The sequence below is a fragment of the Strix uralensis genome, chromosome 1, assembly GCF_047716275.1.
Source record: "Strix uralensis isolate ZFMK-TIS-50842 chromosome 1, bStrUra1, whole genome shotgun sequence".
NCBI lineage: Eukaryota > Metazoa > Chordata > Aves > Strigiformes > Strigidae > Strix > Strix uralensis.
In genome coordinates, this window is record NC_133972.1 from 26817636 (window position 1) to 26838161 (window position 20526).

Below are 20526 nucleotides of genomic sequence, written 5' to 3' on the forward strand. Positions count from 1 at the left end.
ATTTCACTGTGTTATTTTCTTTACCTTGTATTGGGACACTCCATTTTGTTGGGAAAGTGTGGTCAGCACTGCTAATGAACCATAAGTGAAGCAGCAAAGAATGCCAGCTTGATGCTTCAGCTCTGAATCTCACTTTGTACAGGTGAGCAACTTAAGACCTAGGAAACCTGAAGTGTATTAAAAAAAAAAAAAAAAAGTGCAAGCACCCATTCGCCATAAGACATTATTTAATATAGCTTTATGGCTGTGCTTGGTACTTATTTTCCCAGGAATCACATTAGCAATGCTTGAAGGGGTCAGTAAAACAGATGTATTTTACTGCTGGTGGAATAGCAGCATATCTAAGGCTGTTCTTTGTATTCCTTCAGTGCTAGCTTTCCAAAGGAGACAGAGTCAGCTCATATACATTCAAAATATATTCAATTACCAATTGGTACGGATTTGTGCTTTAACACCCTCTTATAGTTCTGGGCAGTATAAGCACAAATACTGGTGTATGAATTTTAATATTTTTTAGGGCTAATAAAGTCCAGACCAACTGAAAAGCAATTCACTTCAGTGGGGGAAAAAAACCCCTCTTAATCAGTCTTTTCCTCACTCTCAGTGTACTGATTGTAAATAGTTTTAGACAGGGCTAAAAAAAGCATGGCAGCAGTTTCAGGTAAACGCTTGATAGACAACTATGCCCTAATGGTTGTTCTTGTTACATTTTTTCAGATTAGCACATTCTGTGAAAAATTAACAGCAAAGCAAAATGTAACAAATTCTTGCTAACTTCTTTCCCTCTCTCTAATTCTACTAGGAGATGGAATATAAGGAGGATAATCCATGCAGGGAATCAACTTTGGGGAAGACATTAATACATGTACAAACACCCATATTTCCTCCTTATGAATGCCCTTTATATGACAGAGCTGTCCAAACAGCACTTAAGGAGCAACAGCAAAATGCTTGACAGACATGCGTGATAAGTTATGGCTGAAAACGTTTGCTTGCCAGACAGAAAGGGTGACTTTTTTTTTTTTTTTTAACTGAAAAATCCTTTAAGGTAAACTCACTCCATGTCCGCTGGCACACAGCCATTTTTCTATAAGCTCATATTACTATGCTGTATTTCTAATGGATTGGGTATGGTGCTTTTCCATTTTGCTAATGAGAAAAGCTAAAGGCCATTACTTGTTCTGATTAAGATCCCGAGGGAAGAAATGTGATGTGTATATTACCAGGCCATACGTAAAGGAAGTATGTGGCATTTCTAATCAATCAGATGAAGGGTAGATAGAAAAAGTCTTATCCTGTGACTGCAGAGGAAGAAGATATAGGGGGGAAAGAAACCATAGAAAGTGTCTTTAAAAGGTGACTTACGGGAATCAGTTATAATGATATTAGTATGATCAATGACTATGGCTACTATCTGGGAAGGATGTAATTACCAAAATGAAAACTTCCAAATGGGAAGCCTGATCAAGGGCAGAGGTACTGTCATATTTCTCAGAGCACTGTCAGCTCTCATCCAGGCAATGTATTACCATGTCCCTCACAAGCATTACCACACCACCAGGTTGAGCTACGCTTCCCTGGGGTGAGAGCAGACCAAGGGAGCGAGGGGTTGTGAAACTTTGCACCCAGCTCAAAAACATGGGTAAGTCTTGGCCCAAAGACAAATTCAAGATAAGGAAAGACAAGGCTGGGAAAACGGAAAATGGAAAAGAGAAAAGCCCCCGTCACAAATGGCTTTGAGAGAAGTTTTGCAGCAGTGCACATTTTAAAACCATTTCAACCGAAAGAAAAGAAATGTTGTAGACCAGTGAGCTATTCATCACAAGGTAGATCAAACAAAAAAATGTACCAAGAGATGCATTGTTCAGTTTGCAGAAGGATACTCTGGAATATCTTCTAAGATGTTTCAATATACAATTTCTACATGTTTAATCCTGATGGCAAGAACTTTTTCAAAATTATACCTGATTGAAATACAAAGTCTGGAGACATTTTTTCATTTCTTTTTCAATGGCTGCATGGTTACACCTTGAAAATGCTACAAGATACATGCTCCAAATGGCAAATGAAATTAAAAGAGCTTGGAGATGGGTGTTCTAAGAGAGGACAAGATCCTTTGAATGTGTCATAACGCATAGTCAGAGCTGTAGCCATATTTTTAATAATATATTAATTTCACAGAATATTATAAGTCACTGCTAAGCATTTAAACTGACAAAAATTTTAAAATACTACATCCTCTCAAATGGAATTCCATATGACAGATTAATGAAATATTGCTGTCAATGATGGCAAAACTGTAACAAGTGATAAGGCCAGCAGGAGAGATAGTCTTGTGCCCTCTCCCAAATTGGTATTACGGCATCTAGCTTTCCTCTATGGGACACCACTGCTTCTTTACAGATACATGGGAACGCTTCAGATAGATCCACCTGGGAGTAGAAGAAAAGGCTGTAGCACTTTTGCCCATCCGCTTTAAAAGAGTAGTCATAAGTAACACTGGGACTGTGAATCTGGAAAACCTCTTCGACCCCTCCTTTCATCAGGAGGCAATGCTGAGAGACATACTCTCTTAAATGTCATTGGTGACAAGGCATGGATGCCACATACAGTGTTGGAAAAAAGTAAGAATCACAGCTGAGAAAACCCATCTACAGCTATCAAACTGAAATTCAATCATTTTTAACTTTCGTTAAAAGCGTATATTTAAAAAAATTCTACACAGGCCCTAACAGGAGTTTTCAGTGAACTTTTCTGATCCCTCTGCTCCACTCGTGAAAAGGAACAAATGCTGCACAAATGCACCTCATCCTGTACAGGCAAGTAAGCAGGATGGGGGAAAACAGCCTGGCCTCTTCTAAGTGCTGCAGCCCAGTCAGAGAATTGTTCTTCTCAGAAGGATCCTGCAGAATATCTATTTCTAGGCTAGGTTGTCCTTTCTGGTTCTTTGATGCACTTCTGGCTTTGGCACATGGTCTGACTGGAAAGCTCAGACGTCTTCATTCTGCATTGGCACTCATGGATCAGCAAAATGTTCCCTTTCTGCTTTCCTTTTATACTCAAAAAAAAAAAAAAGATTAAGTGCTGTGCAAATATTTGTAATGGAGAAAGTCCTAACTGCACGACAGATTTTTTTGTCCAAGAATATGACAGCAGTGAGAAAGTGGCTATTTTTCCATCAAATAAATTTGTATCAACACCTTTAAAACCATAGGACTTTGCATGATTCACCTTACAAAGAAGGATCGCTGCTGACATAAAAGTGTTATACTGAACTCTCAAGCCTCACTCCTAAAATACAAATTAGCAGAGTTAACATTTAGAAAGTGTAAAACTGGCTATTCCTGAAGCTGAATAAGGGCATTTGCAGATTCCTCTCACTTAGTGGCTGATGTCAGGGACAATGAATTTATTCTTAGGATGGAGGGGGGTGGGGGTGGGGGGGTGAGCTGCCAGCCTGTCCAGCCATAATATCCCCTAACAGCCTTGAAGGAATTGCAATTGTGAACTGAAAGAGCATCTGCTTAACTGTCATCCTAGCCTCAGGACTGGAACTTTTTGCTTGTTGTGAAGGATCATGAGAAAGACTACACAGAGTGTGAAGATGAAAACAGAGTGAGATTAAAACCATTAAATACAACCACCAAGACACAGCTGTCCATACTGCTAGTGAACTCAAGGAAATATAAATGCCAAAATGTATTTCACATTCATGATGTATTTTGGCATGGGAATTTAGAACATTGAGTTGACTGCAAACTTCTAGTTTACAATCTTTTCCACTATTATTATAGAGGACAGATTATTACAGACTCAGTGAGAAGCAAAGAAGTTTCAATGCTAGGCACACCGAAGAGGTAAGGAGTAAAACGAAATCTAACCAGAGCTGGTAAAATCTATTCTTTTCTTACTAGGAAGAAGGGGTTAATTAGTTCAGCTGCCATGACCGGAACAGCTTACAGCAGTCCGTCATGTCAAGAGTCTGGGCTTAACCTCAGATGTCCTGCTTGCATTAGCAGTCTAGCTGAGCCATCCCTGGGTTTGGAATAGGAGCTGCTGTCCATACTGTAAGAAAGATGACACTCTACGGAGTCCATTTTCCTCAAAGGAAATCAAAGGTCTTGCATTAATTTGCTTATTTATTTAAGTGGTGCTATGAGGTTTAATTAATATTTTTAAAGCACTTTGAGAATATAAGATGCAATATAGGTGCTGTTGTTGTTGTCAGTTGCTTTCCACCTCACGATGTCTCTCAAAAGACTGGAGTCCTGTTATGTTCAGGAGAAATAGCAAACACTATAGATTCCCTCTTGTATCACTTGTACTTTGAAAAAAAAAAAAAAAAAAAGAAACGTTTGGCAGAAATCTGCATGATATGTACAGATGGAGTTAAAATATTTCCACAGAAACTCCACAGCTACATAAACTGAACTGTCTAAAAAAGAAGTGCTTCAAACTAACAGTGTTGCAATTTCTTAGTTTGCAATAGGCCTAACTCTGCCTGCAAAGATCTCTATGGAATAATTACAGACCAGAGACACTAATCCTTTACACTTCTGTGCCAGACTTGTAATTGCAATCATATATTACCATTCCTTGGAACACATATCCAATAACGTATGCAATAAAGTAAAAATCCTAAGATTAAAAATAAACTCAGGATGATGCCATGATGCTTAAGCCATATTTTTCCCTTTTGAAACACAAGAAAATATAATGCTGCTCATGACATTCGTACGAAAATTAATGAAAAGGAAAAGTGGATTTATAAGCCTTGAAATGTATCATTCTTTTCTTTGCCTTCTGTTGCAGGTTAATTACTTGAAATTTTTCCATCAATCATTTTCTGATTTCCAACTCTGTTATACAGGATAGAAATTTCAGGAAGGTCAGTGGTCTTCTGCTCTCAATAATTCAGGCATGAACTATACAAATATAATAAGGAAAACTCCTTATTCAGTGTCCATACACCAGATGGAATTTGTTTCTACTATTTCCCTACATCCCATAACATCTCAAGGAAATTTGAAGTTGTTGCTATTTTTATTATTTTCTACTTACTAATAAACTTTGTGTAATACAATTAATCTTATAGAAAGTGTAAATGAAAAAAGATATCCTTTTTCTTCCATCAAAGCAGAAAGCCTCAACTCAAATAAAATACAATTAATCAAATTATGGCCACCTTGATGAAGCAGCCTTTTATTACCAAAAAACTAAATTGCCGAGAAAAGTCCGTTATCTTCACAGGAAGTCAGCCCTACTAAATAGCTAGTTAGGAGCACCTGCACATTAAAAGAAAGGCAGCAAAATAGCTTTTGCTAGAAAATTACCTTTGGCTACTAAAATTCTGAGCACCAATTTGGGTTATGTGGATAGACTAGGCAAGATCATCTGTGGGAATACCATCATAGCCAAATACTCATTTTACCTTGTTATTATATTTTTGTCACTCTGATTAGCACTGTCAAAAATGCTCATTGAAAAAAGAACAAATAGAACGCATTTTTTAGCTCAGTGCAGGTGTTTTAGGTGGGAAGGGTTGGCAGTAGAGCAGAATCAGGGTATATGGTAGGGGAGGAAGGGAATAGTCAGGTGCCTTAGTGGCTGGAAAAAAAAAGGTCAGTTTGGAAGTTATAACATCTTTGGTCTATGCTGCAAACCCTGTGTACAACAGTGGTTGGCAGGCCAGAGAACACAAACAGCATGAAGCTTTTGCATCAGTGAAATCAGTTTGCATCATAGAAATATTATACTGATTTGAGGGAAACCACTGCAAGAGAAACACACTCAGCCCAGGAAAACAGGGAATTGAGGCTGGTGAATGTGCAATAGTTTGGACGTTTAGCTACTAAACTCTTAAGAAACTGGCTGTTGCTATATTACAACTACTAAAATTAAAAAGGCAAAATTGAAAGCATACAGGTGTGTCTGTCACATTTGAAAACCATAACAAATCCCAAAGGATAGAGCAGTCCTCCATGGGACTGGATAAGGATGTGCCTCTTTGAGATACGATTGCTCCCTGGACCCATCCCGACATGGTGCAGCTCTCACCTGCCACACAGCAGAAATCTTCCGTGTTCAACAGTTGATTTACCTTGCTAGAGAAACAACTCAATTCAGCAAACTCCCAAATTCACTCAATGCAGCTGCTCTCAAACCCCTTGTTACAGTTTAATGAAATGTGCTGACTGAGCTGTTTCATAGTAAATATTAGTTATAGCAGAACTCTCCTCCCAAATTGAGTCTTTTAGGAGCAAGAGGATTCTACAGCACTGTAGCACTGACACAGAATCGCCCATAACTCACAAATAATAAAATACCATCTGAGGGCACAGAGGTTATTGCCATCAGCAGCTCTCTATGGAATTGTAAATCATTTGAACAAAGCTTACTCTTTTTTGAGAACTTCAGGCTGAAATCACTGTATATACAGGATGCCAGTGTCTTACACAGTGTATGAAGACTGTACCTTTAGCTCCTTCATTTAATCTTGCTTCACAAATGAGTGAACCCTGAACAGGCTGCTCTTTGTGGATGAAAATAAGAAAGATACCTCAAAAGCACTGGCAATTTGTCTTAGAGGAAGTTTAAACCTTTGGGCTACCAGCTTGCCAACCATCTGATAAGTCATGTGAATGAACTGTGAAATGCACTGTGCACTGAAGTTCAGTGGGATATGCTTAACTCTCGGTCCCAAATGTTTTTTTTCCTAGTGAAAACTGTTAGAAGTCACTTGCAACATATATTTACTCTTTGACTGTGTAAACTTCAGAAATTGTAAATAAAATGTTATTTTGACGTACAGCTCTTTTCTGAGTCTTGGTACATCATGCTCAGTAAACATTTTTAAAAGTTTTTAGAATTTCCTGAATTCTCAGTACTTAAATGAATAGAAAATAAAAATTAAATTATTATTACTTGTTTTGAACTGAAATAACAATGTTTCTTTGCAATGAAAAACGGAGGTTGGAAATGAAAAAAGGCTGTTAGACTATTCCTCTGATTTTATGTCAACACACTAAAAGCCCCTCCTGTGGATTTTAAGGTGTTTGGCCCAGCTGAGTGCTAGATGTCCAAAACAGTGACCATGTTCATTTCAAACACTAGTCTAGCTCTTAATATATTACCAATTTCTGCAAGATATTCAAGTTATGCTTTCCCTATTTTACTTTCCGATCCTTATTTATAGTGTTACCATCATTAAAACCATCTCCTCCTTTCCATGGATGCCCTTCACATACCTCCTTTGTGTTATAAGCTACTGTTGTCTATCATCTTCATCCTCTTTTCTTTCAGCTAAAGTTTACGACATCTGTGATTGAAGTTGATACAATTCAAGTACTTCACCTTAAACAGAACTGATTTTGTGTGGACTGCAACAGTGCTTAGCAGAAACTAGTTGTTCTTCCATATAATTTATCATGTTGTCCTTTTCTGTTGAAGGTACAGCCCCTTCAAGAATTTCAGGACTTCTTGCTGTGCTTACATGCACTTGTAGTGTGTGAAGATGTGACCACAGGACTGTTTCCCAGCTCTTGGCAGAGAAGTGCTGTGGGAGCACCACCTCTGGGAGACACTTCTTGCTTTTCACAGGATCACAGTTTGGCAAAGAAACCCTCACCTCTCTAAGATCCTCAAACTTGTCTTGCATTACAGAGGTCCCACAGGGTTTGTCTGCACCACTGATGATTTGGATTCATTACTTCTCTGGAAAGCCATATTCATAATTTCTCTCAGAATCACCTGAGTCTACTTTAAACACAGGCAGGACAATAAAAGCAAGTTTCATTCTAATAAGGCAAAGAGTTACATTCTTGATTTCCAAATGGAAAACATATTTACAAAAGAGAAACTCATCAAGAAAATACAGATGACAGACCTGACATTTAGAGCACTTTTATTTTCCATCTTTTATTAAGTGTGTCAGTTGCAGGTGTGGCAGGATGTTTCACACCTAGAATTATTTTCAGCTCTTTTTAATGTATTATTTGTTCCTCTTTTCTACTTCCCTGTCTGTTAAATAAAAGCCTCTTTCAGCTAGATCTTATACAAATCACTAAAGCCAAACCAAAACAAACTAAACTAACCTTCTCTCCCCAAAACCTGCTCTGTTATTCGTGGCATCAGCACGATTTCACGTGAACATGGGTGAACAAGTGTTTTTTTCCTCTTAACATTCAAAGCTCTAGTAGCTAGCACAATGAGTTCACAATCTTGGTTCATCGCTATCAGACATATGAACAAAAATTTCTGGGAGTATGACTAAAGGTGAGCCTTTTGGGGGAGGATATGTTGCAGACCACTAACTACATGCCAGATATTATAAGTTTTATGGCTTTCTGTTTCTATTCACTATTGCAAAATAAAAAAGTTCATTTTATATGCAGTGCATGGCTATCAGTATATAACAAATATGCTTTGGAAGAGGTGGCTTTGAACTACATTCCCATTGTCCTTCAAAGTACCACCAGGTAGCACTTCAAAAAACCACAAAATAGAACTGCAGCAGTCATATGTAAGAAAATGTATGAGAAACAAGCCTCTAAATATTCTAGCTCACAGATATGTGAAGTCAGCTGCAAATTAATTATCTGAATGACATTTGTATGATGATGAAAATGAAGTTCTATTAGTTATGGCTCTTCTGGCTGATACATTTTGCTTTGCTGATCCATCACTGTTGTTTTGTGTTAACTTTTTATCACCATAATTGGGGAGTTGAGTCCTTCTCTGAAAGGGAAGGTGGGCTAATGTTGCTTTGAGTCAGTAGCTGATACCTCAAAGAGAGGCAAGGAGTCCTCAACAAAAGCACTTGTTCATTTGTGGAAGTGTAGTGTGAAGGTAACATTTAACACAGAATAAAAACTACAACGCTTGGCTCATATGAAGGTCTTCTTGAACCGAAAATGGAATTCCCTCCATCTGTGTTTATTCTCCTTTTACATTTCCCTTCTCTGCCTATGGCAGGCAGTGGCTTTGAAGGTAGGCACACTTGCACATAAAGGCAAACAGTAAGTCACTACCAACAAATGGTAGGAAAGTAAAGCTGAATTCAGAAGAGAAGGGGCAACACTACAGAAATGAGATTTTATAAACTCTATTCATTCAAAAATACCATCTAACCACAGCTATGGTCAAACATAGATTGTGGAACCCCTGCTGACACAGCTGCTTACAGCAAGCCTCCTCTACATGAGGGCTGATCAGCCCAATTCTTTCAAGAGTCTGTGGGGCTTCAAGATGGTCCAAAAAGGGAGAAGATCACATCTTTCCTTGTTGACCGTACCAGCTGTTAGGCCTATACTGTCAAATTAAGAATTTTTCCACCCCGCTGTTACACCTGCAAACATTTCCTTGCAGAAACACTGAATCTATTTTTTTTAAGGTTGCTAACCTATTTGTCTCAATAATATTTAGTGGCAGCAAATTCTGCAAATTTATTAAATGCTTGATCAAAAAGTTATTTGTTCTTTGTTGACTGCTTGGAATCTGGTGCTTTTCAGTTGCACTGAGTGCCCCTTTTTTATCTCAAATAACGTATCGGGCAAATTGGAGCTGCCTTTCAAGAGGCTGTTTGGGAAGGAAGGTGCAGGAGGAGTTGTTTTTTATGAATCTCAAGAGACCTTATGCTGTTCTTCTCCTTTCCAAACAGAATAATTTCTCCTTAAATGGATCTCCTACCCCAGACAGCTTCATGGATCTTGGCTGAGTAAACGGACAAGGATGATCTTAGTTTCATCCTGAACTAAGCTAATTTCATTTGCAATGGGTTCAGTCTTATATTTTCCACACAAACAGTAACTGAAACAGTCAGTCAATAAATAAAATAAAGGAGCTTTAAGATTAACACCTGATAACATGAAAGGCACAAGACTGCAAAGAAACTTTGCTCCTGTGACTCTCCAGAGACCTTGTGACATACAATTAGAATAACAGAGAGTGCTTTTTGAACAAGGATCTGAACGTCAGGGGAACACGATGATGTTTCAGCTCCATGTAGCTGTAGTATGTGCAAATAGAATTGCAGATTAAACAAGAAAAAACAACCCTATCTAACAAAGCAGTTATTCTGCTGAGGCCTTTAGGTGACATTTTAAACCACCAGTGACCATGGAGTATCCAAAGGAAATAAAAGATAAAAAACTTATAACAAGCTTGTTGTTCCATTGAAGGGTTCTAGAGATATCATCAAGCTCTGTTGGCAACAAAAAGAACTAACAAAGTGAAAGATAAAACTGATGTACCCACATAACAAGCCTGTTATTCCATTGAGAGATTTCTGGTGATACTATAAACCAGTAAAGATGGATTTGTAGCTTTTCACTTGGCCTGGGATAGCCTTAGTGCATCCTCCTGATCAGATGAGTGCTTAGTATAGCAGAGATGTCTGATTTTATGCAGACAATTCAATAATAGATAAGAAAAGAAAATGTGAAAAAAGATAATAAAGTAAAATTAAATACACATACTTCGGAAGTTTTGGAGAAAAAGAAAACTTCTTGTTCCTATCCATGGTAAATGGTTTCCTAAACAAAATTCTTTGTGTTTTTTGGGGCCAGTAACTGAAGGCTTCCCATAGCACAAGGGGAAGGTAGCTGGTTGTGAATGGGGCTGCAGGAAAACTGCTCTGGTTTGGCTGCTGAATTGGATGATCCCAGCTGGAAGTGAGCAGCCCTGCCAGCATTTAGCCAGAAATGCACCCCCTGGCCTGGTGACTAAATAATCAAGTGCAGGCAGGGATGGAAGCAGCTTCCCCTTGAATTCCCATGGGGTTTTAATGTGTGCTTCAGGGCTGAGAGATAAAAACTCAAATCCAGTTTTTGGTGTCAAGGCAGGAATTGGCAGAGGCTGCTCTTACTCAGGTAACTCGCCTCACTGAAGGGCTAAAGAGTGCTCCTCTGTGAAGGGTCTCCCCTCTGGAACAGCTCCAGCCTGGACAGAGTATTTTAATCTTAGAGAGCATCAAAAGGCAGAGTAATTCCCACAAGATACAAGGCATGCATAGCCCTTAAGATATTTCTCTAGCTTACTCATTATAGATTTTCTGTTGAAGCAATGTTTTAGAAACTCAGCATTCATCCTGAATTGGGCAAGTTTGGAAGTGGGTTTGAAGTCAGCTCTCACTTAAAGTGACCACAGAGGACTGTTTTGGCTGAAAAATATGTTATGTTAATTAGGAAAATGATTTGTCTAAGGAAGTGAATGTATGAAAGCCTTTTAATAAAAACTGCTTTGCATACTGCAAGCTTTTAAATTAAATTGGGACAGAGTTACAGCCAACACTGAGCAGAATTGTTTGTGACTTTTTGGCTTGTTTGCTTAAAAAAATCTGGCTGGTTTCTTGAAAGATAGCTGGTGGCTGCTTATGGCACCCTGTTGCACAGTTTTAAGGATAAAATTAAAAAATATATTTGTAACAGAAATCTATAGCTTATATCTTATATCTCCCATAAAACTTAGTCCTGCTGAGGTACTCACAGTAGCGTGGTTTAGACCTGGCTCAATTTGTCATGGCTTTATGCTCTCAGTGCTCCTCTCTGGACTGAAATTCAGACTTCAGAATAATTGAAGTAAAAATATCTCTAAATAAATCATATCTCTAAATAGGTTGTCCATTTTTCCCACATTTTTTTTCTGTAACAGAACATGTTAGGAAACAATTTCAAGTCAGGATGAATACATCCAACAAAACTGCTACTGGCAGCAAAATCCTGAAGTTCTCTCTTGAATTCCTGACAGGAGGAATTCCCAATGACCTCCATGATTATCTTGCTTGCATGAGGACTTGAACTGAATATGGTGCTGACAGTGTTTTTACCAAAGAGAGATCCTGTATGTGATAATATAGGGTGTCATTTGAGATTTATGAAAAGCCTATGAATATTCTAACACCCATCAATCATTTACTCTTTCTGGCTTTTTAAGTTTTCTGTAAATGAGTTTGGAGTTTTAAAGATAGTAAACATAAACTTATATGGTATACCTCTGAATGTATTTCAAGAAGTTATCAGGGAATGCTGTGACCTTGAAAGATAAGACTGTGTAAAGAGCTAGGAAAAGGAAGGAAAGATTTTCTTTCAGTCGCAGTAAAATAAATTCAGGATCTTATTATCACCCACTAGATCACTAACTGCCTTTCAGAGCCCTTCCCCTGCCTCCCCAAATGGGTTTGTTACTATGGATTTGTTACTATGAGTGGTGTAATAGTGGTCTCAAGTCAGAAGAGAACATTAGATGGGAATTTTCTAGTTCACATTAAGAATACAAGAAAATGAGTGCAGAAGACCATGTCTGTAAGAGTCATGGAAATGAATATGACAGAAGGAAAAATTCATAGGAGCTACCCAGCAGCACAACCAGAATTAATTTTCCATTTACTTGTCTTAATTTTTAAACACACTTTTGAATCACAGTAATTACACACACAGAAAATCTCACTAGCCCTCATATTTCCTTCAATTTCACATCTTCAGAGGGCAAAAATGTTGATATTAACTTTGAGATATTATTCGTACTTCTTTTGATTGTTGAATGAATCATTTAAAATAACAGGAATAAACAGTAAACCATCATATTTAAGTTTCATCCAAAATAAATGCAGAAATCTCAGATCTTAACAGAGTTTTTTTAAAGAAGGAGGAAAAGACACTGGAGTTAGAATTAAATTCAACAGATAAGGAAAAAAAGAGAGGAAGAGAAGAGGATCAAGAAGAGGATGAGAAGACCGAGTACAGTGGGTTAAATAACTTTGTTCAGTACGTTATTCAATTAAAAAAAAAAAACAAACTGAAGTTGGAAAACTGTTCCAATTGCTTAGCATCAAGTAGTACAGTGGTGAAATAGAAAAAGAATGTGCATAATAGATCTTTCATGTAATTATTACATAAAGGGCATGCATGCTAAAGACATAAAAGTGTAATGTTTATGACTGCATTTTCATAAAAATATACATTTACATGCAGCATGCAGACGTTCACATATCAAACCACCATATATTGTGTGTAGGCTGTTGTATTTTAGGAACTTTTCAGAGAGTTTTAATAATTTTTATTAAGAGTATTTTTTGCCTTTCTCTGACTCTGGGCGAGTTAACTGAGTCTGACTTACACAGCTTAAAGAGAAAATAATTGTTGAAATATGCATGTTTAAATATAATATACTGGAAACACAGCTGACCTTGACCCAAAATCACATTTCTGAGCCTGGAGCAAACTATGTATGGCTGGCTGCTATGGTTTAGAAGTGAGTAGTAGATCCTACCACGAAGCCAGAACTCCCATTTCCCAGTGATATAAAACCTTCTAGATTGACAAGCAAACAATTTCTGATGAAAACCCAAATTAATAGAGGAGTACTTTCATATTTACATGAGAATTAGTACAGATAATTCTTGCTAAGACCAGAGCAGGTTTTGTTGACCTACTGTTTCACTACTCATACTACTTTGTCATTTCTGTTCTATAATTCCTAATGCTGATTGTATGATGGGTTTAGAAACATATCTGTAGATATATGTTTGTGTGACATAGCGATAGGATATTGTTTGTGTAGTACATTATGTTTGGGTCATGATGAAAGGCAGTTCAATATGTTTGCCTGGACAGGGCCAGAAATCTCTGGACATGGAGAAGAAATAAAGTAAACCATGACAATATTAAACTGCAAAAACGGAAAACCCAAGAGTAGTAAATTACCTTGAGAAATTCAGTTAGCAATAAATGTTTTGCAATATGGAAAGTAAATAGTATAATCTATGATCTTACCGTTCCTGTTGTGCCCAAGGAAAGGTGGTTCATCTGTTGGGTCAGAGGGCCCATCATGCTTGCTGGCTGCATTGACATAGTGTGGTCCATTGTTGGTGTTATCACAGCACCCTACAAACACACACCGTTTACACTTCAACATTTCACTTTTTTAAAAAAAGCAGCATTCTCTAAATGAGTGAACCTGGCTGAAAACTTGACACAAATCTTAAAAGAGACTAATATATCTGTCAGAGGAAATATGTTTCGTTCCTATTGACAACCAAGCTACATACATATATTATTTGTATACTAATGAGGCCATTTTATGTCAGTTCCAATTAAGCACCGTTTTTTACTTCATTGCTTCTGACAAACAAATGCATATGTTCTTTCTATGATGAATGCTACTGTACATTGCAAAATGCCTGTCATTTCTATTTTTCCATATCCTATATAGAACAATCTTACAGACAGAACACATATGTCCCCAATTTTCTCTGACTTCTAAAACCTTCAGTCTCTGAGATCTTCAGCCTATTACGGTAATTATCTTGGATTTTTCCAGTCTCAATTAAGAACCCTTACTCATGACATTTTATAGCTGATTAAGTAAGACTAGCTATTGACAGTGAGTTTGGTAGTGACACCCATTTAAAACACATACACAGCGTTTAAAAGCATTTTTCTTCTCCGCATGAAAAACAAAGACATTAATAACAAACAGCATACGAACTAAAGCAAGAACAAGACTTTGAACAAAAATGAAACAAAAGACATGCTTCTTTGCCATTCCTATTCCTTGGGTTTTGCTCTCCCACTCCCCAAGGTCCCATGTTGGTAACCTCATGCCTTAGTGAAGTGTTGATTCTCTTCAGTTCTATGGTGTAAGATGCTATTTCCTGTGTTGGTTACAGAAAGTCAGACAGAAAGAATGGTCTGCTCTTTTTTCTTGAAGACAGTGAAATAAGGAGGCATTTCCAGCTATTTCTTCATATGAAATAATAGCTGTACTTTGTGCATATGTATGTTTGTGTGCACACATTATAAATTTACACAATCACAACATTACATCTGCTACAAAGCATGGAAAATGTGGATGAATGTATTTGTTTAAAAAAAAGGAAAACTGACATTTTTTCCCTCAAGATTACTTACAAAATCCACCTATAAACAGGAATTTAAAATAAACTAGTTCCAAAAACCACAGCGCACCTATTCTTGTGTCTGTCTCACATTTATGTAGTGCTATGTGACTGTAGTGCCAAGGATCTGACTAGAAGCAAAAGATTTCAAATTGTCAGTCACAAATAAAAAATAAACAAAATAAAAAATGCTGGGGAAGTACCAATTGAATTTTTTCTCACCTTCCAGCAAGATTTTGTCTGTTCACATCCTATCTGAGAAGTGTAGATTCTGCAGTCTCTGCGAACTCATTACTTGCATGCAATGGTAAACAGGAGGTAGGCTCAGCTTGGTCAGTCCTTTTTGTAATACCCTCAACATATGAAATACATACATGCTTGCTTTATGTCACATAGTAGATAACATTTCTTGCACTTACAAGAGCCCCTTGAGAAATCTGGCAAATTACAGAAACTAGCCTCCATAGAATATGTGTCATGATTCCAAATAAATGCTTATAAAACAAGCTGATTAGTGTGCAAATATCAAATCTGCAACACTTGCTAACACTTTTGCTTCTTTCTTGGCTATATTAATTTGCACTTGTTTACATAGATTAACCCATTGATTAACTCATTCTAATGAACTACCACAGTTGCTAACCTTCTCCTTGTTGGCATGGGTCCTTACAAATCAAGATAGTCACAAACTTTCACCAGAAAATTTGTTTCAAATTTTAGTTAGTATTTTATTCAAAAAGCACTTCTTCCTTCCTTACATGACATTCTTCTCTTTCATGTTTCTCCTCTCTTTTTGCTGAAAAAAATCTACCCTTTTGCTGAAAGAGTCTGAAAGCAAATCTGCAGGGTATGCCCAAGGAAAATGATGTCCTTGCTGTATGTTCAAAATCAGTTGCATGGGATACCGTGCAGCCAGATGAGGTCTTGGGGTTTGGACATCCACCTGCACTTTTTGGTTATCTTAAGAAATCATAAGCTTTATGCTCAGAATGATCCACACCACAAAACAGCATTTTCACTGTCCCAAACCATAAACGCTCAAACCAAATTTGTCAACTGATAAATAGTTCTCAGTTCCCTCTACGAGCAGTTTTCTCCTTTGGCTTAGAGATGCAGAATTGCCTCAGGGCTTTTCGTGACAGACAAGGTGAGCTCCCACTTGTGATGTGTGATGGTGTAAGTAGAAAGTCACACCCACACCACAGCTTCATGCAGTCCTGCACTGCCAGTAGTGCTGGCTGCAATTAATTTAGGATGTCCCAAAGCCTTAAAATACCAAGCTTTCTTTGTAAAGATGTTTATTGCAAAGCTATGGTTGGAGGAACTTGCTGTGATTACAGATGTGACAGACTGATAGCTATTCCTGTGTATAAATTCAGGAACCTGGAAATGAAAAAGGGGCAGCGGTGAAGGAAGTCTTATGATTTAGTGTAGCAAGCACAAGTGTCAGACACACAGTGGAAAAAATCTGATAGCAACTGTCTTTCAGTAAATAAGTAAGCAAGACAGGTTTTGCAAATAAAGTATTAAAAAAAATATGGACTGGAGAGAAAATATATCAAGGACAAAAAAATTGCTCAGAGACAGTAAACATATTATTGTTAAATAGAAAATACATATATTCTAGTCCCTAAACATGTATCGTTTAATATGTTAGGAAAAGAAGTTGGAAAAACAAATCAAGTATCTGCAGCTTTCCTAAGACGCTTAACATGTTTGAAGCTGACAGTTACCTAGAGCAGAGAATTACATGCATTTGCCAGACCATTAATTCACTAGAGTTTGCAGAATCCTCTTGTGATCACGTAGGGAAAAAATTATACTTAATTAAGGAAATATCGTCTGGTTGTTAGGGCGACACCCAGTCTCCAGACCATAATGCGTTTCATAATACATGCTGTCAAATCCATTCATATTCAACTTATTTAGCTGTAGAAGACAACAATGTCTTCCATCAGATGTTGCCATCGTATTAAAAGTAATTTGATTCTTTTCAGCCTATAATAGGTATTTGCTGATAAACATCCACTTGGTGACTAGCAAAGGCTACAGCAAACATATTTTTCATCTTTATCTGTTTGGATGTCTGATTTTACCGTGTTTGTAAACTGTATAGAGAGACATCTTAGCATTGCTTAATACTACTGGAGGCCCAGCCTAGTTGAAAAAACCTGTAGAAGAAATTATGACAAGGTTTTTGCCACTGGCTTTGCCAAAACAAGTAGTCAGCCTGCCAATTATTTAGGTCTGCCCTGTTGCCTCAGTATGATTAATTTTTTTATAATTTCTGCAACAAACTGGTTACTATAATGACTTTTAAATTTGGCAAGATATTCTTGGCATATGACTTGTCATACAATCCTGTTGATGCTACAGTGGTTTTAAAAGAAATCAAGATTAACAGTGCAGATGGTAAGGAACCAATGATACAGAAGAAAATGCACGATTTTTGCAACACTGTGACAAACCCAAGATAAGTTTATTGACATACGGACTTTAATTCCTCTTCACTTCATTTGAAAGACCTTGAAGTTTTAAAATGCTCTGAGCTCTGTGGACATACCTTTCATAAAAGAAAGTGAATATATTTATTTCAGGATATATTCTAGTCTATCACTTGCAAAGAAAGAAGCCTGACTTTATCAGCTACACACACTGTACGCTCCCTGTATGGCAACAAATTGAAATCACAGGAAGGACACTAAATACAGACTGTTTATTATATTAAGTAAACTATCTTTAAGTACTTGCCAATACCAAAAGGCATCAGCAGAAATAAAGTTTATGTTGGTGCAATGACACAAGCCACCTTACGTGCCTTGAAGGGTGGGAAAGTGACATCAGAAATAAAAAGTGTATTAGGGGGCTTTAGGAACAAAGAGTTCACTAGTTGAGAGATGCACTTGGGGGCCAGTGGGAGGAAGGATTAGCTAGTCCCAGCTTTCTAGAATAATGAACTGTATTAAAGGCTTCTGCCTTACTCCAGTGCTCTAATACTGGTATTGGACTTAAGGCACAAATACCAGCTGAATAAATAGTTTTTAAAGCTTACAGTAAGCATCTGCTTATTTTACAGTTTACTTTTTCTTTATTTAGGAAGTTTTAACAAGTTAAGCATACTTACAAATTCTATTATGTAAATACTGGCCAATGTAAAGCCAATAAACATTACAGCAATAAACTTTTCAGATTTGTTTACAAACACATTGTGCAGTCATATAAGCACCAGGTCATTCCATCTGGAAAGTTATTACCATACTATTGAGTGAATGTCTTTATGTTATCGAGAACATGTTGTTTCTTGAGGTTTTATTAAACTGAGTGAAAGGATGAGTTTCCTTATACTTATCAGACAGATGTGTCTGTCAAGAATTAATATGAAAAAACCCAACATGCATACTTTTTTGCAGATAACTGTACTCTCTCTGCATACTGAATAAATGACAACCATATTTCTATTGATTTACTGTTTTGTCTAGATTGACTTGTCTCATCTCCTTGGGCTGCCTCTTACAGGCAGCAGAAAAAATAGGGTCCCCTTGTCAGAGTAGTGAGCCTGGTGAAGTACTCTGAACTGGCTGTTAAGTGGCCAAACTTTCATGACTTTAGTAGGAAGATTAAAGTTAGCTGTGAAATCTTCTCTGTCCTCTGTCATCAACTCTGCTGGGAATATACGTCTTGATATTCCATAAAAAAACGACTATATTTCAAAATCGAAGAAAACCTCTTTTCCCTTTCTCAGTGAAAAGTTACCAATTGCCTTGGCATTTACTATCTGATCAGAGATTAAATTATGATTTGAGTATGGTGAAGAAGATCAGCAAATATCAGCTAATAATGTATATTCTTCAAATTTTAGGATTTGGTTTCATTTCATTATATTGTTGAATTTAAAGGCTTGCTAAAAATGGGCTAAATTGAGCAGGAAGCTGAAACCCTGCACTTTAAATTAAAGCAGCTTTAACTTTGGAATGGGCAAACCTTGATACAGACTTTCATCAAATCTGAGTCCTGTTTCTGTGGCAAGTACTAAACCACAAGTTCATATTGGAATATTTCTAACCCTGGCAATGAATTCAAATTCTCATCTGACATCACCTTCATACCTTAGTTGTATCTCCTTGGAGCAATGGACACATTTGTTTTCCCTTTCTCATTTTTTTTTTCTGTATGTTTGTGAACTTCTTTCCTCAGCTGGAAATATATGTCATAGATCCAAGAGAGTTACTAACCAGAAGAAACTGGTCTTAAAGGATTAAGAATCCAAATATAGTGTGGTAAATAAAGAACAAAGGTGACCCTTGTGTATGCACCACCTTTGCTATAATAACAGCCAAGGTTTTTGATAGTTTCTTTCCCATTGTCCTTCTTGCCTTTAACTATATGTCCTGTCTCCTAGTTTGAAATTCAGCTTTTGATAATATACAGATACTAGCCTACATGTATAAATGCAGATTAAAAGTATATAGGAATGGAAACATCAAGAGAGAAAGAAAACAGTTGATGCAATAGAAAAAGTTTTATATCAGTAACTGCATGCACAAATAAAACAATACCTGCAACTATATTGGTACCAGTTAATAAATGTATTACATCAGAGAGTACCACTGTGATATTATGTCAGTAGCTTATGCTCCTACCAGAGTTGAAAAAACAGTAAGTTTCATAGCATACTGCTGTCTGTTAATCTAAAAGGACTTAAAAAAAGAGATACTATTTCTGTTGCAAACAAAAAGTTGCCTGTGTCACTTGGTGACTAAAGTGACTTTTGAATGGTGACTTAAATCCTTTCACCCAAAATAAGATCTCAGGAGAAAGGCCATTGAACAAAAGGACAATATTTATTAAGGGAAAATATACCTGAATTGCTACAGGGACTCTGAAGCAGAGTTTGAGAGTCCCGTGCTATAACTTTGCCCCTACTGTCTGTACATGCAGGCTGGACCACAAGCCCATATGCTCTCTCTAGACTGTGAGAGAAACAGTAGTTTTCACACCCTTCTCCAACTTGCCCCAGGAATAAAATAAAATTACTGGTATCATGTGCCTGAATAAAATGGGAGTAGTTTTTCTGGGGTCTGCTAACAAGGAGCCCACAGCAGTTAGGAAATGACCTGTCACAGTTGGGCATTCGTTCCAGCAAGTGCTGGAGCAGGCAGAGAGAGGCCATAGACAGCTCTTTCTCCCTCTTCTGACATATTGTAGAGGGGAACAACAAATCCCATTTCTTTTGTTTTCTTCCTGCTCTTCAGTTTATAAGCGCACTTGGCTGTATGCTGGCTTTATATATCCAATCCATGTAACAGTGCTTTTGCTCTGTCAAGAACAGCCATCGCTAACAAAAGCATCCTCACAACTCTCACATAAGGCTTAGCATCCCCAGAAGACAAAGCAGAAACATAGAGGTTGTGATTTGTCCAGGACATAACTACTGGAATATACAGAACAAATCCTCTCCTGCCCTTCCCGCTATCAGATTTCACAAAAAATATCCAAAGGTCTTTTCATTCCATATCAAAATAAGAACAGATTTCGAAACCTCAACACTTCTAGTGAAAAGAAATCTTCATTTCTTCCACAGAACTCCTGATCTATATCCAATTAGTATCTGACGCACACTAAAGAGTTGTGCT

At 37.3% G+C, this 20526-nt stretch overlaps 1 protein-coding gene across 8 annotated transcripts in view; it reads right to left on the reverse strand.

The window, feature by feature from the left end:
- Positions 1–20526, reverse strand: part of RBMS3 (RNA binding motif single stranded interacting protein 3) — a 711881-nt gene that overhangs the window by 23489 nt on the left and 667866 nt on the right. For all 8 annotated transcript variants that reach the window (XM_074860846.1, XM_074860855.1, XM_074860836.1 and 5 more), the window contains one exon: positions 13770–13880. In XM_074860846.1, the coding sequence (XP_074716947.1) occupies positions 13770–13880 (111 nt within the window). The remainder of the gene's footprint in view (positions 1–13769; positions 13881–20526) is intronic.